This window comes from Lepidochelys kempii, chromosome 8 (genome assembly GCF_965140285.1).
Source record: "Lepidochelys kempii isolate rLepKem1 chromosome 8, rLepKem1.hap1, whole genome shotgun sequence".
Classification (NCBI taxonomy): domain Eukaryota; kingdom Metazoa; phylum Chordata; order Testudines; family Cheloniidae; genus Lepidochelys; species Lepidochelys kempii.
The window spans coordinates 92,464,143-92,482,118 of NC_136387.1; the positions used below are offsets into that span (position 1 = coordinate 92,464,143).

General features: G+C 44.2%; 1 protein-coding gene across 1 annotated transcript; it reads left to right on the plus strand.

The window, feature by feature from the left end:
• Positions 1–2,487: 2,487 nt before the first annotated feature.
• On the plus strand, positions 2,488–14,976 carry LOC140916222 (cytochrome P450 2J2). Its single transcript, XM_073357521.2, has 9 exons — positions 2,488–2,697; positions 4,311–4,473; positions 5,345–5,494; positions 6,101–6,261; positions 8,560–8,736; positions 9,313–9,448; positions 10,166–10,353; positions 12,060–12,198; positions 14,043–14,976. Exons 1-9 carry the CDS (start codon positions 2,488–2,490, stop codon positions 14,216–14,218), a joined length of 1,500 nt encoding a protein of 499 aa, XP_073213622.2. The 3' UTR covers positions 14,219–14,976.
• The last annotated feature ends 3,000 nt before the right edge of the window (positions 14,977–17,976 follow it).

A 17,976-nucleotide genomic window follows, 5' to 3' on the forward strand; every position in this document is an offset into this window, starting at 1 on the left:
GAGAGTCCTCAGCACATGTCATCACAGCATCTATTATTCAGAGATGGGGATTTTGCGAATGAGCTGTACTTTGATCATTTTAATCCTAGTTCATTTTTAATTAAGGCTTTGTGCTTAGAATCTCATAATTTTTCTAAAGAAAAAATGTAAGGGATCTGGATCTTCCAGACGTTTTAAGGGCTACTCTTTGTGTTCACTATATACATTCGATTTCATGTGAGTCCATTTGAGACCTATGATTAGGGTTACCACCTCCAAGGCAAAGAAAAACCAGCCATTGGCCAACTCCCCCTTCTCCCCTCGATGAAAAGGGTCCTAGTGCTGACTATGGCTAATTATGTCTAAAAGGTTTTAGAGGAACACAGTTTACACCCACACGCACATGTATGTGTAGTTTTAGGCTATTTTAATCATGTGTCTACCTTATCCTGACACAGCACCACAGTGCAGACTACAGGGGTGTGAACTGTAGAGCGCTATGACATGAAAACACAAATGGCAGATTAAATCTTTTAATCAAAAAGGCACCACAAATACCAGCCAGGCAGCTTAAAAACCATCCAGATAGCAACCTTACCTATGATACATGCACACAATTTGTTTGAGGCACAAGTGTAGCTCATAATGCAAAGCCTGGTCTATTTCATTTTCTATTTCAGACACAGAACCAGCCCATTGCTATAACTTTTCCTTCCTGACATCACTCATAGGCAAAATGGGACAGAGAACCAATGACAAGAAGAAAGAGTTTTGAAAGTTTACGGTCTGATCCTGTAAAGGCTTAAACATGTGAGTTTATTCATGGGAGTGGTCCCCTTGTAGATCAGACCCACAGTGTGTCCTTATGCCAGGGAAATGAAAATAGTCTTTAGCTTTCTCATTAAATTCCATAGCAAAGAAGAATTGATTTAACTTTTTCTTTAAAAGAAATTGTTGATAGCAGGAAAAAAATCATTCAAAAAAAAATCCAAACATTTAGGGTTAGATTTTTAAACCTCTCACTAACTTTGTTGAATAGTTAGTCACGTGAGTAATCCCTTTGAAATCAATGGGTCCACTCTGCTGTGTTTGGCTCTGAATTAATGGTGGCTCCCACCATGTGCCAAATTTCCCCAAAGATGGTATATGCATGCACAGAAACAGCTGCGTGGCCAGAAGTGGTGCAATTGACACATACCCAAACAATTGTCCAGCCTGTGTGTGTAAAGGCTCTGTATTGCACACACAGGTACTAGTTTCCCAAAAGTGAATGTGCAATGTAGCATTGCACTCAAATGGAAGCCAGCTTGTGTTCGCTTTGCACACCTGGCCCCGTGTCCACTTTTTAAAAATATAAATATTCTTATGAAACCATTTAAAACTTAGATTCTGTGTGCCTCTGTGTGTGTGTGTGTTTAAATACAGCAAATTGCTGTGTATGCCAAAGGGTAGAATAGTACACATATGGGAGAATATGGACGCACAACAATATAGGGGGAACATTACCAACAGCACCATGACAGCGTTTCTGGAAAGTAAATCACTGAAGCTCAACAGCTGGTTGGGCTCCTAGACCCTGCTTTAGGAAAGGAGTTACACACTTGTTTAGTTTCAAGTACATACTTAATTGATTTCAGTGAGACTTAAGCCTGTGCTTAAAGTTAAGCATGTGCTTAAGCACCATTTCTGAATCGGGCTCGTTTCCTGAACTGCTGCCTTTTACTGCAAGCTTTTTGGGGCAGAGACTGTCGTTTATGGTATGTTTGTAGAGCACCTAGTGCAACGGGTCCCCATCTGACTGGCCTCTTGGAACTACTGCAATTGGTATGTTCAATTCTAATAATGTAACCTAATCACTGTGGCCCCCTCTTCGATCTCGTTGCAGGCCTGGGGCCTAAATTCTTAAATGAAATGGCCAGTAAATGTATAATTGTAAAGTGGCCCAATACCTTGGTGAGGGGAGCCAAAAAAGAAAAAAAAACCTTGTTATGGAGGACAATGGGAGTTGATTGCTCAGAGAATGCGGCATCAGGCTCGAACATAAGCCATCAAAACAAGAATTGCAATAAAAATGATGCTTTCAAAACATTTATCACCTACTGTAAAAAGTTCTTTTGCATTCCTGACTACCAGATTTGTAGAAAATCTGGTTTTACTGGATAGTTTTCATGACAGAGGATGTGGGAGGAGAGAATCTGTAATTGAATTTTTAAAAGAACCAGGAGAAAATGAGAAATTATAACTAAGGAGGAAAAATCTGACAAATCTTTCCCAGTGAGTTGAAGGAACCAGGAGAGGGGGCTCTAGCAGGGTTTCCGGGTTAGGACTCTGGCATCAAAAGCTGTTGTGTAGCTGTTTGAGGGCGTGTTGATTTTGCTTATAAACTTTGTCCTCCACCAGTGTCAGCAGCAAGTGGATGGTCAGGGCTGTGCCTGCTGCTCTCAGGTTTCCCTCTACCCCAGTCACTGGTCCCTCATACAGCTGCAGGTGTGCACCTGGCCGGGGAAGATGCTGCTGCAGGCTGTCCCTGGGTTAATGTGGCTCTGGCAGAGCATGCCCTTTCAGACACTGGTCGTGTTCTTAGGCCTGTTCCTGCTGATTGCTGACTGCATGAAAAGGAGACGGCCGAAGAATTTCCCTCCAGGACCTTTGCCCCTGCCCTTCCTGGGCCACATGCTCCATCTGGATTTCAAACAGCCCCATAGCTCCATAGAGAAGGTAAGTGGGGAAGGGGAGCAAGGATAGGAGTTCCGTTTGCAAGAGGTTTTTTTTAACCAGGGAATGGTGGGTGAGAGAGGCCCTGGGTCAGACCCTCAGCTGCGCCTGAAGATGTATGGCACAACTCATGATGGCACAACCTCTCCACTGCCATGACCTTGGGGTTGTTCTGGTGCTGTTCTGGCCCCTGGCATAAATTAGGGCCATCTCTAGACTGATCTGTGTTGTACCAGCTACTAACAGTAGCTGGCCCAGTGGGCCATTCCGGAAGCCTGCTGCCTGGGATTACCAGAGCACAGGGAAACCTCTGGTCATACCCCTTTTCCCTCAGCCAATGTCCAGGATGTGGGGGGTCCCATCTGTGGACTCCTTTCCACCTGGAAATCCTCAGGAGGTAGGATCCTCCAGGTTTATGTCTGCTTTGTGCTGGGGTACAGTTTAAATTAGATTTGATGTATCAGCGAATTGAGGCCTGATTACATGTGGATGGCAGTGTCTGATGCAGTGCACAATGTACCCTGGCTTGAAGGTAGCTAGTGGGGAGTTGTGAGTGTGACAGGGGGCTTGCAATGTGTGCAGGGGGTTGGGCAGTGCAGGAGCAGGCCCACAAGGACTTACCAGGTAAGAAGTGGCTCATAAAAAGTTACCAAGTATCGAAGGACTGAGACTTGGAAGAGACTGTGTAGGGTTTGAGGTTGGTGCTCATCGGGGTTGGAAAGAGTTCACAAGGAACTAGGTTGTGTGGGAACTTTCAGTGACGTTTCAAAAGGGCTTGAGGGAATTTAATTACAGGGTTTTAACAGGTTTGCGAAGAATGCAGGCTTGGTAAAAACTTGTAAGGAGTACGGGGAGTTGGGCAAGGGTTGGAAGCACCCTGCCCTACGAGGGAGGATGTGATTAACTGGGAGCTCATAAGGGGTTAGAAAGTGACTTATGAAGCCCAAGGGAATTTAGAAGGTTATTTGTGAGGGCCGTCCCCTTGCAAGGGCTAGAATGGGTTCCTTTCACACAGGCCTCCATGGAAGACAGTAATTTGTTCTCCGCAGCTTTCAGTCACACCCCAAGTGTCCCAGGGGGCTACGTAGTATATTGTGAGGTGGGTGTAGGCCAGAAGGAAGGGGTGCTTCTGACAGAACTAGAGTGTGTTTTGTTTAAACCAGAGTGTTGATTTCTTCACTATAGGAATGATCATTGAAGGGCAACTTATCTACAGTCAGTATTGCTACCAGCCAGGAAGGTGTCTGCTCCTCTCAGCTTAGAGTGGGCTGATTGTCAATAATTATTATTTACCAGAAGGTCTGTTTTATTTTGACATCCCTTAGGAAAAGGCACAGGGCATTCACTGTCCTTAGATATGCTTGTTTTACCGTTACCTCATTTTCCTCCCCATTTATATGCTTCATCCACCTGTTATATCCAGTTGTGATCTCTTTTGGAAAAGGGTCTGTCTTTTTAATCAGTGCTTGAACTGCTGGGACCTTAAGTGCTATTGTAATACAAATAATAAATAATAATAATTGTAAAAAAAGTAAGAAGTCATCACATGGGCTCTAGCTCTCATTATCAAACAAATTAAATATGAACTAAGCCACATGCTCTTTTCTTCCCCCCAGCTTGCTGGAAAATATGGCAACATTTTCAGCATGCAGTCTGGTAACCTGACATTTGTGATTGTAAATGGATTCCAGCTGGTGAAGGATGTGCTTGTCCATCAGGGTGAATACTTTCTTGATCGCCCACAAATGCCTCTTATCTACGAAATCTTCGGTACGTTTGGTAAGTTTCTTTTTTATCTTTTTCTTCAAGTATTTCAGGTGTAACATTTTTAATAATCAAGGCACCGATCCTGCATACACTTACAAATGGGCTTCACTTTATGCACGTGAACAGTCTCATTGAAGTCTGCTTTGGGGTAGTAACTTAGGTCCAAAGGTGTTTAACTTCTAGTAAAATCAATGGGAGTTAGGCACCTAAATACCTTTGAGGATCTGGGCCTTAGTAATTTCCTCAATTCTGCAAATACTTACACATGTGCTCATGTCTCATTGACTTCTCATGTTTACATCCCTGGTGGCAGCAGCAGAGAGTCACATGGCTACCACGGAGCTGTGATGGCAAGTAGAATGGACTTCCCTCCTGGATGGTCCCTTGCAAGTTTTCCTTCAGCAAGAGTCAGTGTGGGAGGATTTAGACTTCTGAAATCCCTCAAAATTGCATCTTCCAACCTCATTCATGATCGGCATTGAGACCTACTTCTGTCAACCTCAGCTCTATGTACATTCTGTAAAAGTGTACCTTCTGCATGTTGGACATGACCCCACCATTGCTAGAGCCCAGGCACTCTGATATAATAGTTATAATAGCGATGAGCATGGCAAACAGAACAGAAGAAAATATCCTGTGGAAAGATAGCTAGGCCTCACTTAAACTTGAAAAAGGAAAGGAGTGTTAAAGGTTTCTAATCTTCTGATGACCATTACAATACACCATGCATCCGATGAAGTGAGCTGTAGCTGTCGCTCATGAAAGCTCATGCTCAAATAAATTGGTTAGTCTCTAAGGTGCCACAAGTACTCCTTTTCTTTTTGCGAATACAGACTAACACGGCTGTTACTCTGAATACACCAGGTGTCATTTTTCACCCCAGGATTAGTCAACTCTAATGGACATGGCTGGAAACAACAAAGAAGATTTGCTTTATCAACTCTAAGAAACTTTGGCCTGGGGAAGAGGAGCTTGGAAGAACGAATACAGGAGGAGAGCAGATACCTCACAGATGCAATTGAAGAAGAAAAAGGTGAGAACTAGAGAGAATGACACTTTAATTGTTCTATCAAAAATTGTGGCTCTTCTTTGTCAATGAACGTGAAACAACAGAGATGTGCCTGAAATGTGATGTTTGAATCCAGAACTTTCCTAACCCTCAGTTCAGATGAGGGATTGGCTTAGCCCATTAGACATATATACACCTTGGTGCCACGGTCCAGATCTGGATACGGATCCAAAAGTTTGGTGGTGTTTGGGATTCATGTTTTTATATTGGTCAGTAATGGCATGAAATGCTGAGTCATCAGCTTGCCTTCAGACTCTGCGTACCCACACAAATTTACAAAACAGTCCCACAGAAGTGTTCATTGCAAAGATTAATGACCATGGAGAGAAACTGGTTCATAATCACATGTATGTAAAACCTCCTTGTACTATAACAAAGCCAGAGACCTGTGTGAAATGCAGCAAACGTTGCTCAAGGGATATGTATGCATGTGTGGGTGTGTGTGAAAAATGCATATTTTTAGGTTTTATTAATGGATTTCATACACATCAAATAGTTTATGTCTGTCAGCAACTTTCTTCCCCTTTTGTAAGAAACAAGAACATCGATTTCTCTCCTTTTCTCTTCCAGGGGAACCTTTTGACCCTCACTTTAAAATTAACAATGCTGTTTCCAACGTTATCTGTTCCATCACTTTTGGGGACAGGTTTGACTATCAGGATAGTCACTTCCAGAAGTTACTGCAGTTGATCGATGAGACTTTGTACCTTCAGGGAACTATTTGGAACCAGGTAGCACTTGTTTGATTTTGACTGTAAACATGAAATCAATGGCAAAATCCCAAGCAAAAAGAAAAGGAGTACATGTGGCACTTTGAGACTAACCAATTTATTTGAGCATAAGCAGTTTCAGTGGAAGCAGGACTGAGCGTGACAATGTCGTCCCAGATTCACTTCTACCATAGCCTGACTGGGGTAACCAGGCTCTCATTTCCCCAACAAATCTCTCTCCACCTCAGTACCCCCTCTGGTTAGTCTCTTTCACCTAAAAAAAAAGAAAAGGAGGACTTGTGGCACTTTAGAGACTAACAAATTTATTTGAGCATAAGCTTTCGTGAGCTACAGCTCACTTCATTGGATGCATGCAATGGAAAATACAGTGGGGAGATTTTATATACACAGAGAACATGAATGTGCCAGCAATGCCCCTCTGCCATGTACATTGGTCAAACTGCACAGTCTCTACATAAAAGAATAAATGGACACAAATCAGACGTCAGGAATTATAACATTCAAAAACCAGTCAGAGAACACTTCAATCTCTCTGGTCACTCGACTACAGACCTAAAAGTGGCAATTCTTCAACAAAAAACTTCAAAAACAGACTCCAGTGAGAGACTGCTGAATTGGAATTAATTTGCAAATTGGACACCATTACATTAGGCTTGAATAAAGACTGGGAGTGGATGAGTCATCACACAAAGTAAAACTATTTTCTCATGTTTATTCCCCCCTTCCCCCACTGTTCCTCACACGTTCCTGTCAACTGCTGGAAATGGCCCGCCCTGATTATCACTACAAAAGGTTTTTTTCTCTCCTGCTGGTAATAGCTCACCTTACCTGATCACTCTCCTTACAGTGTGTATGGTAACACCCATTGTTTCATGTTCTCTGTGTATATAAAATCTCCCCACTGTATTTTCCACTGCATGCATCCGATGAAGTGAGCTATAGCTCATGAAAGCTTATGCTCAAATAAATTTGTTAGTCTCTAAGATGCCACAAGTACTCCTTTTCTTTTTGCGGATACAGACTAACACGGCTGCTACTCTGAAACCGATCTCTTTCACCTGGCCCGCATGAAGCTATCCTGGCAGATCCTCAGTCTGACTTCTCTATGCCAGTGCCACCAACCCACAGGCACTTAGCGTGATCTCTAATGGGGCTGACGACCCAGTGGGATGTTTCAGTGGGCATCAGGGAGGTGTGAGTAGGTGAGAGGAAGAAGAAAACGTGCCAAATCCTCGCTACTCCCAAGCAACTCCATTCCTTGCTGTCACACTGTGCATTGGACTCTGTGCTCAGGGCAGGGTTGGCTAAAGGACCTGTGTGGCGGGGGGTAGATTCGCTGGATACTCTTGTGGCAGTGAAGATGGCGAGGTGTTATTACGCAACAGGCCTAGTGGGAGGTGACTCCCAGAGGCAAAGCCAACCTACTCTCAAGGTCAAGGTCTCGTCCAGCTGGCAGCTTCTTCTGGTGGCCCCATTTGCAGGGACAAAGCACTGTGTTTCATAATGGTACTGGCTCTCTGACATAGGCCCTGAAATCAGGGACGATCATGGTTTCCAGGGACACGTTGTTACCAAGCCCCTGTTGGACCTTTCTCCTCTTGTTGCCTCCCAGTTCAGCACAGCATAGTGGCTGAGATGAGACATAATCCTGCCACTGCACCAGCGGTCATGTTGAGAGGCAAAGCACAGTGCCTGCCTGGTGACCTTTATATCCTTCCTCCCTAGTAAATCAACGAATCATTACCAGGGTGGCCATTCAGCCATCTGAAGTGGCTGCTAACACACAGCCTCAGGTAATACAGTGCATTTTCCTGTAGGGGGCGCCAAAGCAATAGGAGCAGTAGCCGGTGACGAGCCCAGCAGTGGGCGGAGAGAACACAGTGCATATCTTAACGAGAAAGAATGGGCTTGTGGTTAAAACTCTGCACTGGGACTCAGGACACCCAGCTTCACTTTCTGGCTCTGTAACAGATGCCTGTGCGGTCTTGGCCAAGTCACTTAATCTTTCTCTGCCTCAATGCTCACTCTCTAAAATGGTGATAATATTTCCTTTATCTCACCCTTTGTCTGTTCTGTCTCTTTGAATTCTCGGGGCCTCAAGTCAGGGCTGACTGTTATGTATATATGAACTGCCTACCACACTGGGGTCCTGAGGGCTCTGAGCACGTCCATAATACTATTATGTATTAATGTGGTTTAATAAACACGGTGTCTTCAGCAAAATGCATGTGAGTGTATTAATCAGCACTTTTCTAAAACGAGGCTAAAACGTATTGTGTGCTGTTTGTATGTCAAAAGCTGTATAACTCCTTCCCCACCATAATGAAGTGGATACCTGGACCCCATCACACCATTTTTAAAAACTGGGAAAAACTGAAGTGTTTTGTGAGGGAAATGATTGCAAAGCATAAAGAGGACTGGAATCCATCTGAACCCAGAGACTTCATTGACTGTTATCTGACGGAAATTGCAAAGGTAAGAGTGCAAAGAACAAAGTGAACAGGAACAAAGCACTTTTTGTTTTAAAAATTGGAAGTAGAATGACAGTAACAGGGCTCACCAGTTGAGTTGTCTGAGCATCTGACCCGCCATTAATTTACAGTTAGAAACCCCAGGTAGGATGGAACTGATTCAGCAAAGCCTTTAAGCACGTTTTCCTTTAAGCAGGGGAGAGCAGGCTCACTGAAGTCAGAGGGACGACTCGGATGCTTGAGTGCTTTGCTGAATTGGGGCCTAAAAATGTAAGGTTACCTTGTGCTTTAGGGGCCAGACCCAAAGCTGGTTGAAGTGCCTGGGAGTCTTTCATTGACTTCAGCAGGCCCTCTGCTCACACCTAGTATCAGCTTAAACTTTTCATTCTCAAGAATGGTGCTAAAAGCACAGTCTTTCTATCTAATGGTACTGTCCTGTGAGGTGCTGGTGCTCTCAACTCTCACTGAAGGCAATGGAAATTCAGGGCACCCAGCACGTTGCAAAATTGAGCCTGGAATGATGTTTTGTATAATACTAATACACCAAAGTAGTCCCACCCACGTATATCTTTATTCTAAGGCTGACGCCGACCCCAGTTTCCATGAAGAAAATCTCTTATTTTCCACACTGGATCTTTTTTTTGCTGGAACTGAGACAACATCTACAACCCTCCGCTGGGCTCTGCTGTACATGGCCATATATCCAGACATTCAAGGTAGATGGTAATGATTTATATTTCTCACTTCTTAATAGCTCTTGAATTTCTACCCTTAACCCTTGCCACAGCGGGGTCTTTTCACAGAACTCAGAATGTTGATTTATTAAATCCTCTTCAGCCTTGAGATGTGACCCATGCAGGCTACAAGGGGGACCTGTGTTGAAAATAATGGCAGATATAATCTGCTTCATTTAATGCAAAATAGGTGCAGTCCTTGGACTCTTGGAAAGCTGCTGGAATAACCCTGTGCCCACAAAATTTGAGAGTCTTGCCTGACAGAGAAAACCAGCAGATAAATATTTTCATGCTCAGATATCTCTTGGGTCAGCCAGTAATTGACTTTGCTATTTTGAACAGGGACAAAACAGGTATTGATAATGCCTTTACATTTGATTTTGAGAAGTGGAGTAAATGCCCCTTGACTTCCATATAGGTATAAAAGGAGGTCTTCCTATTATGCCTGAATTACATTTTAAAATTCCTCTCACCTCCTTACCACTATATTTGTCTGTGGCTAACCAGCTGTAGTTTTCTTATGTATTTGTATGTTCAGATCTCTACGTTGAGATTGATGCTGTTTCCAGTGCTTGACTTAAGCTTTATTAGGTATAGCCTTAAAATCAATGAACTCTGAACCCTGCACAACTTAAGCCCGTTGTTTCAAGAACATATTGTTTATTCTCATACCAGTGGTGAACTCTGCTCTTTTCGTAGAGAGAGTGCAAGTGGAGATTGACGCAGTGATTGGCCAGTCTCGCCAGCCAGCCATGGGTGACAGGGACAACATGCCATACACCAATGCAGTTATTCATGAAGTGCAAAGGATAAGCAACATCGTGCCTTTAAATGTGCCCAGAATGGCAACTAGTGACACTACACTGGCCGGATTCTATGTGCCGAAAGTAAGCTGGAAGGAAATATGATTTTCTTTCTTATCTTGGTTTAAGAAATTAGTGGAGATGAGCCCAAACCAAAGTCCCCGATAGAAACACCTTCGCACCCAGGAGGACCCCGTTCTGAATCTGAACCCATTTTGGGAATCAACTCAGATCCAGAGCTGCATTTTACAACTATTTCTATATTGGGCTAAAATTCCTTAACCAAAACCTTGGATGCTCACATTCTCAAGCTTTGAGGAAGTTGGAATCTAGAGCAGACTTTTGCAGTCTGTCTTCATAAAACATGATGTAAGTTGTTTATTTTTAATTGCGTGAAACCATCGTAAAAGGACTAAGAATTAGGTCCAGCACAAGTTCTCCACTGTGCCTATTGACTCATGAAAGGTCAGCCAGGCTCTTGGACGCAAAGATTTAAAGGTATCTAGGCACCTAACTCTTTTGGAAATCAGTGGCAGTTATGTGCCTAAATGAGGGTCTGGGTTTTGGTGTCTGCAGATGGGAGTGGCTGCTGCTTTTTACAGGTGGGGCGTATCTCGTCTCCAGCAGCTCCAGAATTCTAAACTGCTTTCTTCTCAAGCTGCTGCTTTTCTGACTCCACCTTGCCATGCTGCTGAGCCACACTTTCTCCCCATGTAAGGGAGCAGGCTGGAATTCCTACCCCACGTTCCCTGAGTATGTCCAGCAGAAGCTCTCCTCAGGTCCTAACACCTGGGTGCATTCTTCCTCTCCGGCTTGTGGACTGATCCTCAGTGAAATGGGGACAAATCCATGCTCAAGGGCAGTGAGCTCATTCTGGAGGTCAGCCAGGTAGAAGACCATTCTACCAGCAAGTGTGCACAGGAGACCATTGCCTGTGTCAACCTTCCATTCTGCTGACAATAACCCTTCATTAATATAACTTTTGGGAAATATTTTCACACAGTAGCAGGAGGTGAGTGGGGGGAGGGATAGCTCAGTGGTTTGAGCATTGGCCTGCTAAACCCAGGGTTGTAAGCTCAATCCTTGAGGGGGTCATCTGGGTTCTGGAGAGTTGGGGATTGGTGCTGCTTTGAGCAGGGGGTTGGACTAGATGACCCCCTGAGGTCCCTTCCAACCCTGATATTCTATGAGAGTGCATTATATCTTCAATTAGGAGTGCAAAAAAGAATTTTAGCACACATGAGTGTTAGTTTGCAGGAGCACTTGCTGGATTTGCCTATAGGTATATACTGTAGACATATACATCACTCAAGGCCAACAACCACCACATCCCTGAAAATTTGGCCCTTAAAAAAGAAAGGTGGGTGGATGGGTTGTGCTCCTTTTTGATGTATTATGCTGTATAGAGAACACCTGAGAGTTTATATATTTTCTGCCTGTTTTTTCTATTAGAAATTCAACCTTGCCTACGCTGTTCTTCCTAGGAGATGCGGGAAAACTAGTAGGTCTATAACATCACACCTGTGAAGGAAATGAATCTGTTTAGTTGAGATGGGAAGTGATTTTTAGTCAGACCAGGGAAAGCCAGATTTGAAATTCTAGATAAATTTAGTGTAAAAAAGTGGCTGGAAAATTATCCTGTTTAAAAAAAAAACATCCTTTTGTGCCTTCTTTGTACATCATAAAAGATTAAAATGAAAGGCATGACCCCTTCTTTTTTGCCTCTTTGCGGGTCACAATTAAAAATGGAATCAGGGAAGGTTTAAATTCCTTTCTTTCTCTTTCTTTAGGGCACCATTTTGATTCCCAATTTGACATCTGTGCTGTTTGACAAGAATGAGTGGGAAACCCCTCAGACTTTTAATCCTAAGCATTTTCTGGAGGATGGTCAGTTCAAGAAAAGAGAAACTTTCCTGCCATTCTCTGCAGGTGAGATGTGTCTGACTCTGTCGACTAGCACTATAGCACCAAGTCTTGGCCTCTCCCCTGTTTCAGTTTAGAAAAAACCCACAACATTTATCAGTGACAGAGGCACAGTGGAAAATAGAAAGCTCAGAAATGAAAATCATGGCCAGAGTTTGTGGGTTCAGCTTGTGCAGTTTTTTTCATAGGTAGAGAGGCCTTGTCATTCTTTAGCAAGTGCTCTCTCCTAGAACAAGGCTCGACACAACAACGGCAAAGAGCAGCCTCAGCTCTCCTGTCCTTGGTGGTATGTGTACACTGGAGCTGGAGGTGTAATTTTCTTGGTGGGGGTGATATACCCATGCTTGCTCTGCGTCAGCTAGTGCGCTAAAAATAGAAGTGTAGCCGTGGTGGTGCATGCAGCTGGATGGACTAGCTGTCCCGAGTACACCCCCTTCCGAGACCCTCCGAATATACTTGGGTGGCTAGCTGCTCTTGCCACCACGGATACACTTCTAGTGTTAGTGCACCAGCTCCAGTGTAGACATACCCTACGATGGGCACAAAGAGAAAGTAGCCTGTCTCACTTGATGGGAATGTAGGAGTGAGGACAGAAGGAATAGCCCTCCTCACCTTTTACCACTTCTTTTCAGTTGTAGGGAGAGACAGCAGGGGGAGTAAACGTGGTAAAGATGATAAAAGTGTGCGAGATCCCTGAAGCACCCTCATAAAAACCAATCAACATTTAGAACATTTTACCATAGAACGTGGTGTATTCTCCATCACTTGGGCTCATTAAGGGCTGATCCCACACAATTTAAATCAATAAGAGCTTTAGCATTAAGTTCCTGAAACAAAAATGCATGTGAACCAGGGATTCACAGGTTTGCACAAGCCTCGTTTATATAAAGGTCTATCAGTGCTTTCTTGCAAATGAAAAGAACAAGCAATATTGGTATTTGCTATGTGTGGCTAAGGAAAGTATGTAATACCCTTGTCTTTTTAAGCGGTCTATCTAGAAACTAAGATTCAGGGACACACAGCTTTCTTCTTTAGTAATAATGCTGACGAGACCTGCGTGTGTTCAGCACACCATGTGTTATGTCATGGAGAAGCTAGGCCAGGGAAAGATTGCACCTCACCTATGTTATTTTATTTTAACTTTTTAATCAAGAAATAATACAGCTGTGTGTAGCTGCGAGTGTTAGGGAAGTAAGACATCAGCTAGACACAGAAATTGTAGTGTGTTAACTTTATTAGTATACACACCTCCTAGATTTCTGTCAGTTATGTGTGTGATTTTTGTTTAATCAATATAAGTTAAAACATCACCGCCTTTCTAGTGTGGATGCAGTTATGGGAAGGGGAATAAGCTACACTGAGATTAGGCACTAGAATAAAGACATTGTTATACTGGTATAAAAATGTGTGTAGATTAGGCCTTCGATAGCTATGCAGAGATGTGGCTGATCATCCAAGAGCTCTCAGACATGATTTTTTCTATTAATAGAAGGAATTACGGAGGTACTGTTTTCAGAGTAACAGCCGTGTTAGTCTGTATTCGCAAAAAGAAAAGGAGTACTTGTGGCACCTTAGAGACTAACCAATTTATTGGAGCATGAGCTTTCGTGAGTTACAGGTACTGTTATAATTAATGTAAACCTTAGCATCCACAGTTATAAGTGAAGGAAAATTTAGTCCTAAAAACAGGAAAAAGGGACTCAGAAGGGAGGAACTGATGACAAAACCATCTCTTCTTCCTCGCTGTTCCGAAATTGCTGCTTTGGGAAATTAACGCCTCGTTTGTCATGAGACCCAAACTGTTCTGACAAGAATCCTCTGGCTGATGTGCACAACTGTCTTCTTTTCAGGAAAGCGTGGTTGCCTTGGTGAGCAGCTGGCTAGAATAGAGCTGTTCCTGTTCTTCACCACCCTCCTCCAGAAATTCACATTCCAAGCTCCGAAGGACGTGAAGCTAAGTCTTCAGTTCAGAATGGGACTAACTCTCTCCCCACAGCCATACCAGATCTGTGTGCTGTCTCGGTAGGGAAAGCCAGGACATTTTCGTCGTTGCCCCATTTCTCAAAATAATTAGGGTTTGCTGTGCTAGTATATAGGGCTGCATCTGCAGTTCACTATGTCTCCAAATTTCCCTGCCTGCCTCCATTCTTATAACCCAACGGGGGCCCAATATCAGCAACTGGATGATTTGGGAACCTGATTTAGGAAAGGGGCTCTGGCTGTTGTGATACATCTTACCATGACGGCAGCTCTTCCTTATGTCCCTACCATACCAGTCTGTGTGCATGTACACTCAGGATGGCCTAAGAATTCCCACTCCCATATCAATCTGGTTGAAAAAAGGTAAGTATATTTCATGAATTCTTTCAAAAGGAACATTTGGTTTCATTTGCAGTTTTTCATGAAATACAGTATTTAGTTTTTCAATGGAAACTTTTTTCAAAACAATTTTTTTTTTTTAAAAAAATGTCACTGAAAAAAACACAACCAGGAGAGAACTTAAAAAAGTTAATACTAATTCATTTTTAAAACCTGCCCACATTGGGATTTGAATTCCTAACCTATACAGCAGTATTAGGGCTCTACCTTGCTGCCAGGAGAGTGGCGGAGAAACCACATGGACTTCGGATCAGGGGAGGGCAAACTATGGCCCACGGGCCACATCCAGCCTGTGAGACCATCCTGCCCGGCCCCTGAGCTCCTGGCCGGGGAGGCTCGCCCCCGGCCCCTCCCCCTCCGCTGCAGCTACGCCACCACGCAGGCAGTGCGGCTTGCACCCGCCCACCTCCCAGGCTTTCAAATAAGCCTGTCCTGCCGCTCTGAGCGGCCTGGTAAGGGTAAGGGGATGGGGGGAGGGCAGGAGGTCCCTGGGGGCAGTCAGGGGACAGGGGGCAGTGGGATGGGGCGGAGGTTCGGGGGGTGGGAGGTTAGGGGGGACAGGGAGCAGGGGGGGTTGGATAGGGGTTGGGGTCCTGGGGGGGCAGTTAGGGATGGGGGTCCTGGAAGGGGGTAGTCAGGGGACAAGGAGTGGGGGAGGGATGGATGGGTCGGGGATCCCAGGGTAGTCAGGGGATAGGGAGCAGGGCGGGTTGGATAGGGTGTGGGGTCCCGGGGGGGTGGTTAGGGGCAGGGGGTCCTGGGAGGGGCAGTCAGTGGACAAGGAGCAGGGGGGTTGGATGGGTCAGGGGTTCTGAAGGGAGTGAGAAGTGGGAGGGGGCAGATAGGAGGCAGGGGCCAGGCTGTATGGGGAGGCACAGCCTTCCCTACCCGGCCCTCCATACCATTTTACAACCCTGAAGTGGCCCTCGAGCCAAAAAGTTTGCCCACCCCTGCTTTAGATGGTGGGCCAGGAAGGGAACTAGGACAGAGTATTAAATATGGACTAGTCCAGGTGCAACGGCGGGGTTGCTGATGCGGTTGGTTTAGTGTACATGTCATTGAACGAAGGTGAGCTGGACATTGCATAGGCAAATTTACCATGGTTCTTAATTTTACTTTTGATGTTTATTTTATGGTATTTAGGTGCTTTAGAAATACTTCAGAGGGGCAGATATTTTGTTGGCTGGCTGAGGATCAATGTAGTTAAAGAGCAGTTACATCCCTTATTTTGCAATGGGGATAGTATTTTCAAGGGTAATTTAAAAGTATTTGTTGAGCAATGTTGGATTTTGGCCCTATAATCCTTGAAAAGTGATTCCTCAAGAAATTCTAAGAGTAAAAGAAGTTATTAAATTTTTTTGCAAATTTAAAAATAACTTTCTGAAAAAAAGTTCCAATAACTGACATTTTTAAGTTAATAAGGAGCACTTGTTTGTATTGTTATTTACATAGCTAGTTTGTTTACTGAGAGTTGTACTAACAAGATAAAAGAGCGCCAAGCCCAGGTTCCGAGCAGCCATGACAAAATGCAGTGCATACCTAACAGCCCCTTATAACCGATTCACCGAGAGCTTTACCCTAACAGCAACATGAGTATAATCCTACCATCCAGAAAAATCCCCTACTAGAGTCCCAGTGTAGTAACTGTGCACAATACCCACTGAACACGAAAAGCACTTTTCACTTCTCTAGATCTCCTATCTATGTATACAGCTGTAGATTCCATATCTCCTGGCTCCCACTACTGTGCCTACATGAAAAGACCATTTATCCTGCACTTGCCATAGTAATTGCTTAGTTCAAGTATATATAATCACCATTATTTGAAAAGCAATTTCCCTTTGGCTCCTTCTTTTTTCTCCCTATCTGTTGTGTGCGCCTAACCCCCACCCAACCAGCTGCTAAAAACCCAAGGAGTCAGTGGAATGGCATTAGAGTTCAGGACATTCTTCTTCCCCCAGCCAAGTTGCATTGTGCTTTTCCCATTTATTCTGCTCCAAAACCTCATCAGCCTACTCCTGAACCAGATGGGAGGCTGGTGAGGAAAAATAGTGTAATACAATTATGATGGATGCAATGTCGTGCTGATGGAGATTTGGATGGTCTAATTAATGACACAAGAAGAGACTTTTGCTTTCATTGGAGGATTCGGTCTTATACTCAGAGAGAGGGTGTGTATTTCTGAGTTCATCTGGCAACTTCATAAGGACTGCTAATGGGGCAAGAGTAGGTTAAAGAGGAGCCTCCTGCTAGTTTACTACAATCCCAACATCATACACTGATCTAGCACCTTTCAGCCCCAAGGATCCCAAAGAGACGTACTTACACACACAATCCCCCGCTGAAGCACACCCAGCGCTGATGACAGCCAGTTAAGCAGCCATTGCGCAGAGCCCTTCCCAGCTTTGGGGGTGAAGCAGAAAATAGGCTGGAGTCTAGAAACCAAGTGTATATGAGGGGAAATGGGCTTTTTACGCTTTGTCAGTTAGTCTCGTACTACATTTCCTCTGCTGCTTCTTTCATACGGCGAGAGTGGAACAGTGAAAGCAAAGGCAGGACTACAGTTAAGATCCACTTACTCTGCTTACATGAAAAAACAAGATTTTTCTGAGTCCCTTCTCAAAGCAAACCCCCCCCCCCCTCCTCTGAAGGAATTAAATGCACATCATTTTTCCATGTAATGATTTTGCCACGCTGGGAGGGCTTTCCAAGGATTTCTACCCATGTATGCCCCACCTGAGGGTGCAAATGCAAGTCCCAGCATACATTCCCCCCTAAGAAAGTCTCTGGAGTTCAGTGAATCTGCACCATGGTAGCTCTCACTGCAACTTCATCTATTATACCTCCCCTCAGCATAAAGGGGGCACATCTGCTGGAGCCGGTCATAGAACCACGAGTTCTGCCCCTACCTTCATGTTCTCTAACTTACATTTGCCTGCGGGGGTTGGGCCACACCACAGATTAACAAACACACAACTACAAATGTTTGCTGGGGCAGTGGGGGAGAAGGAGAGTGATACTGGAGATGAAGTTAGGCTATGTGCAAAATAATCTCCCGCCGGTTGTCTATTTGGAGGTTTCTTCCAGTTTATTTTGCAAGTCTTGGCTATGGCGCCAGGCTTTTTCTCCTGCTGCTTGTTTCACTTACTGCTGATGTACTTTGCTGTGCATTTGGTTAATAGCACCTTGAGCACAAAGAATGTATCCTGGGTTACCCAGGGCTTTCAGAACCCAAAGCAGTGGTAACTTAACTGTTTCACTCCAGGAAGTGTCAGGAATAAATCAATGGGAGCTCAGCACTTCCGGCTGATGCAAAATTGATATGCGTAAGAGTGCTCTTATCTAAAACACCAATTTATTAGATGCAAGCACACTCACACATAAGCAATAGGTTTAGAACATCCC

Coding starts and splice junctions, on each gene's coding strand:
- LOC140916222 (XM_073357521.2), top strand. CDS start 2,488: ATGCTGCTGCAGGCTGTCCCTGGGTTAATGTGGCTCTGGCAGAGCATG. Junction 5,495..6,100: donor TGCAATTGAAGAAGAAAAAG/GTGAGAACTAGA, acceptor TTTCTCTTCCAG/GGGAACCTTTTGACCCTCAC. Junction 12,199..14,042: donor TTTCCTGCCATTCTCTGCAG/GTGAGATGTGTC, acceptor TCTTCTTTTCAG/GAAAGCGTGGTTGCCTTGGT.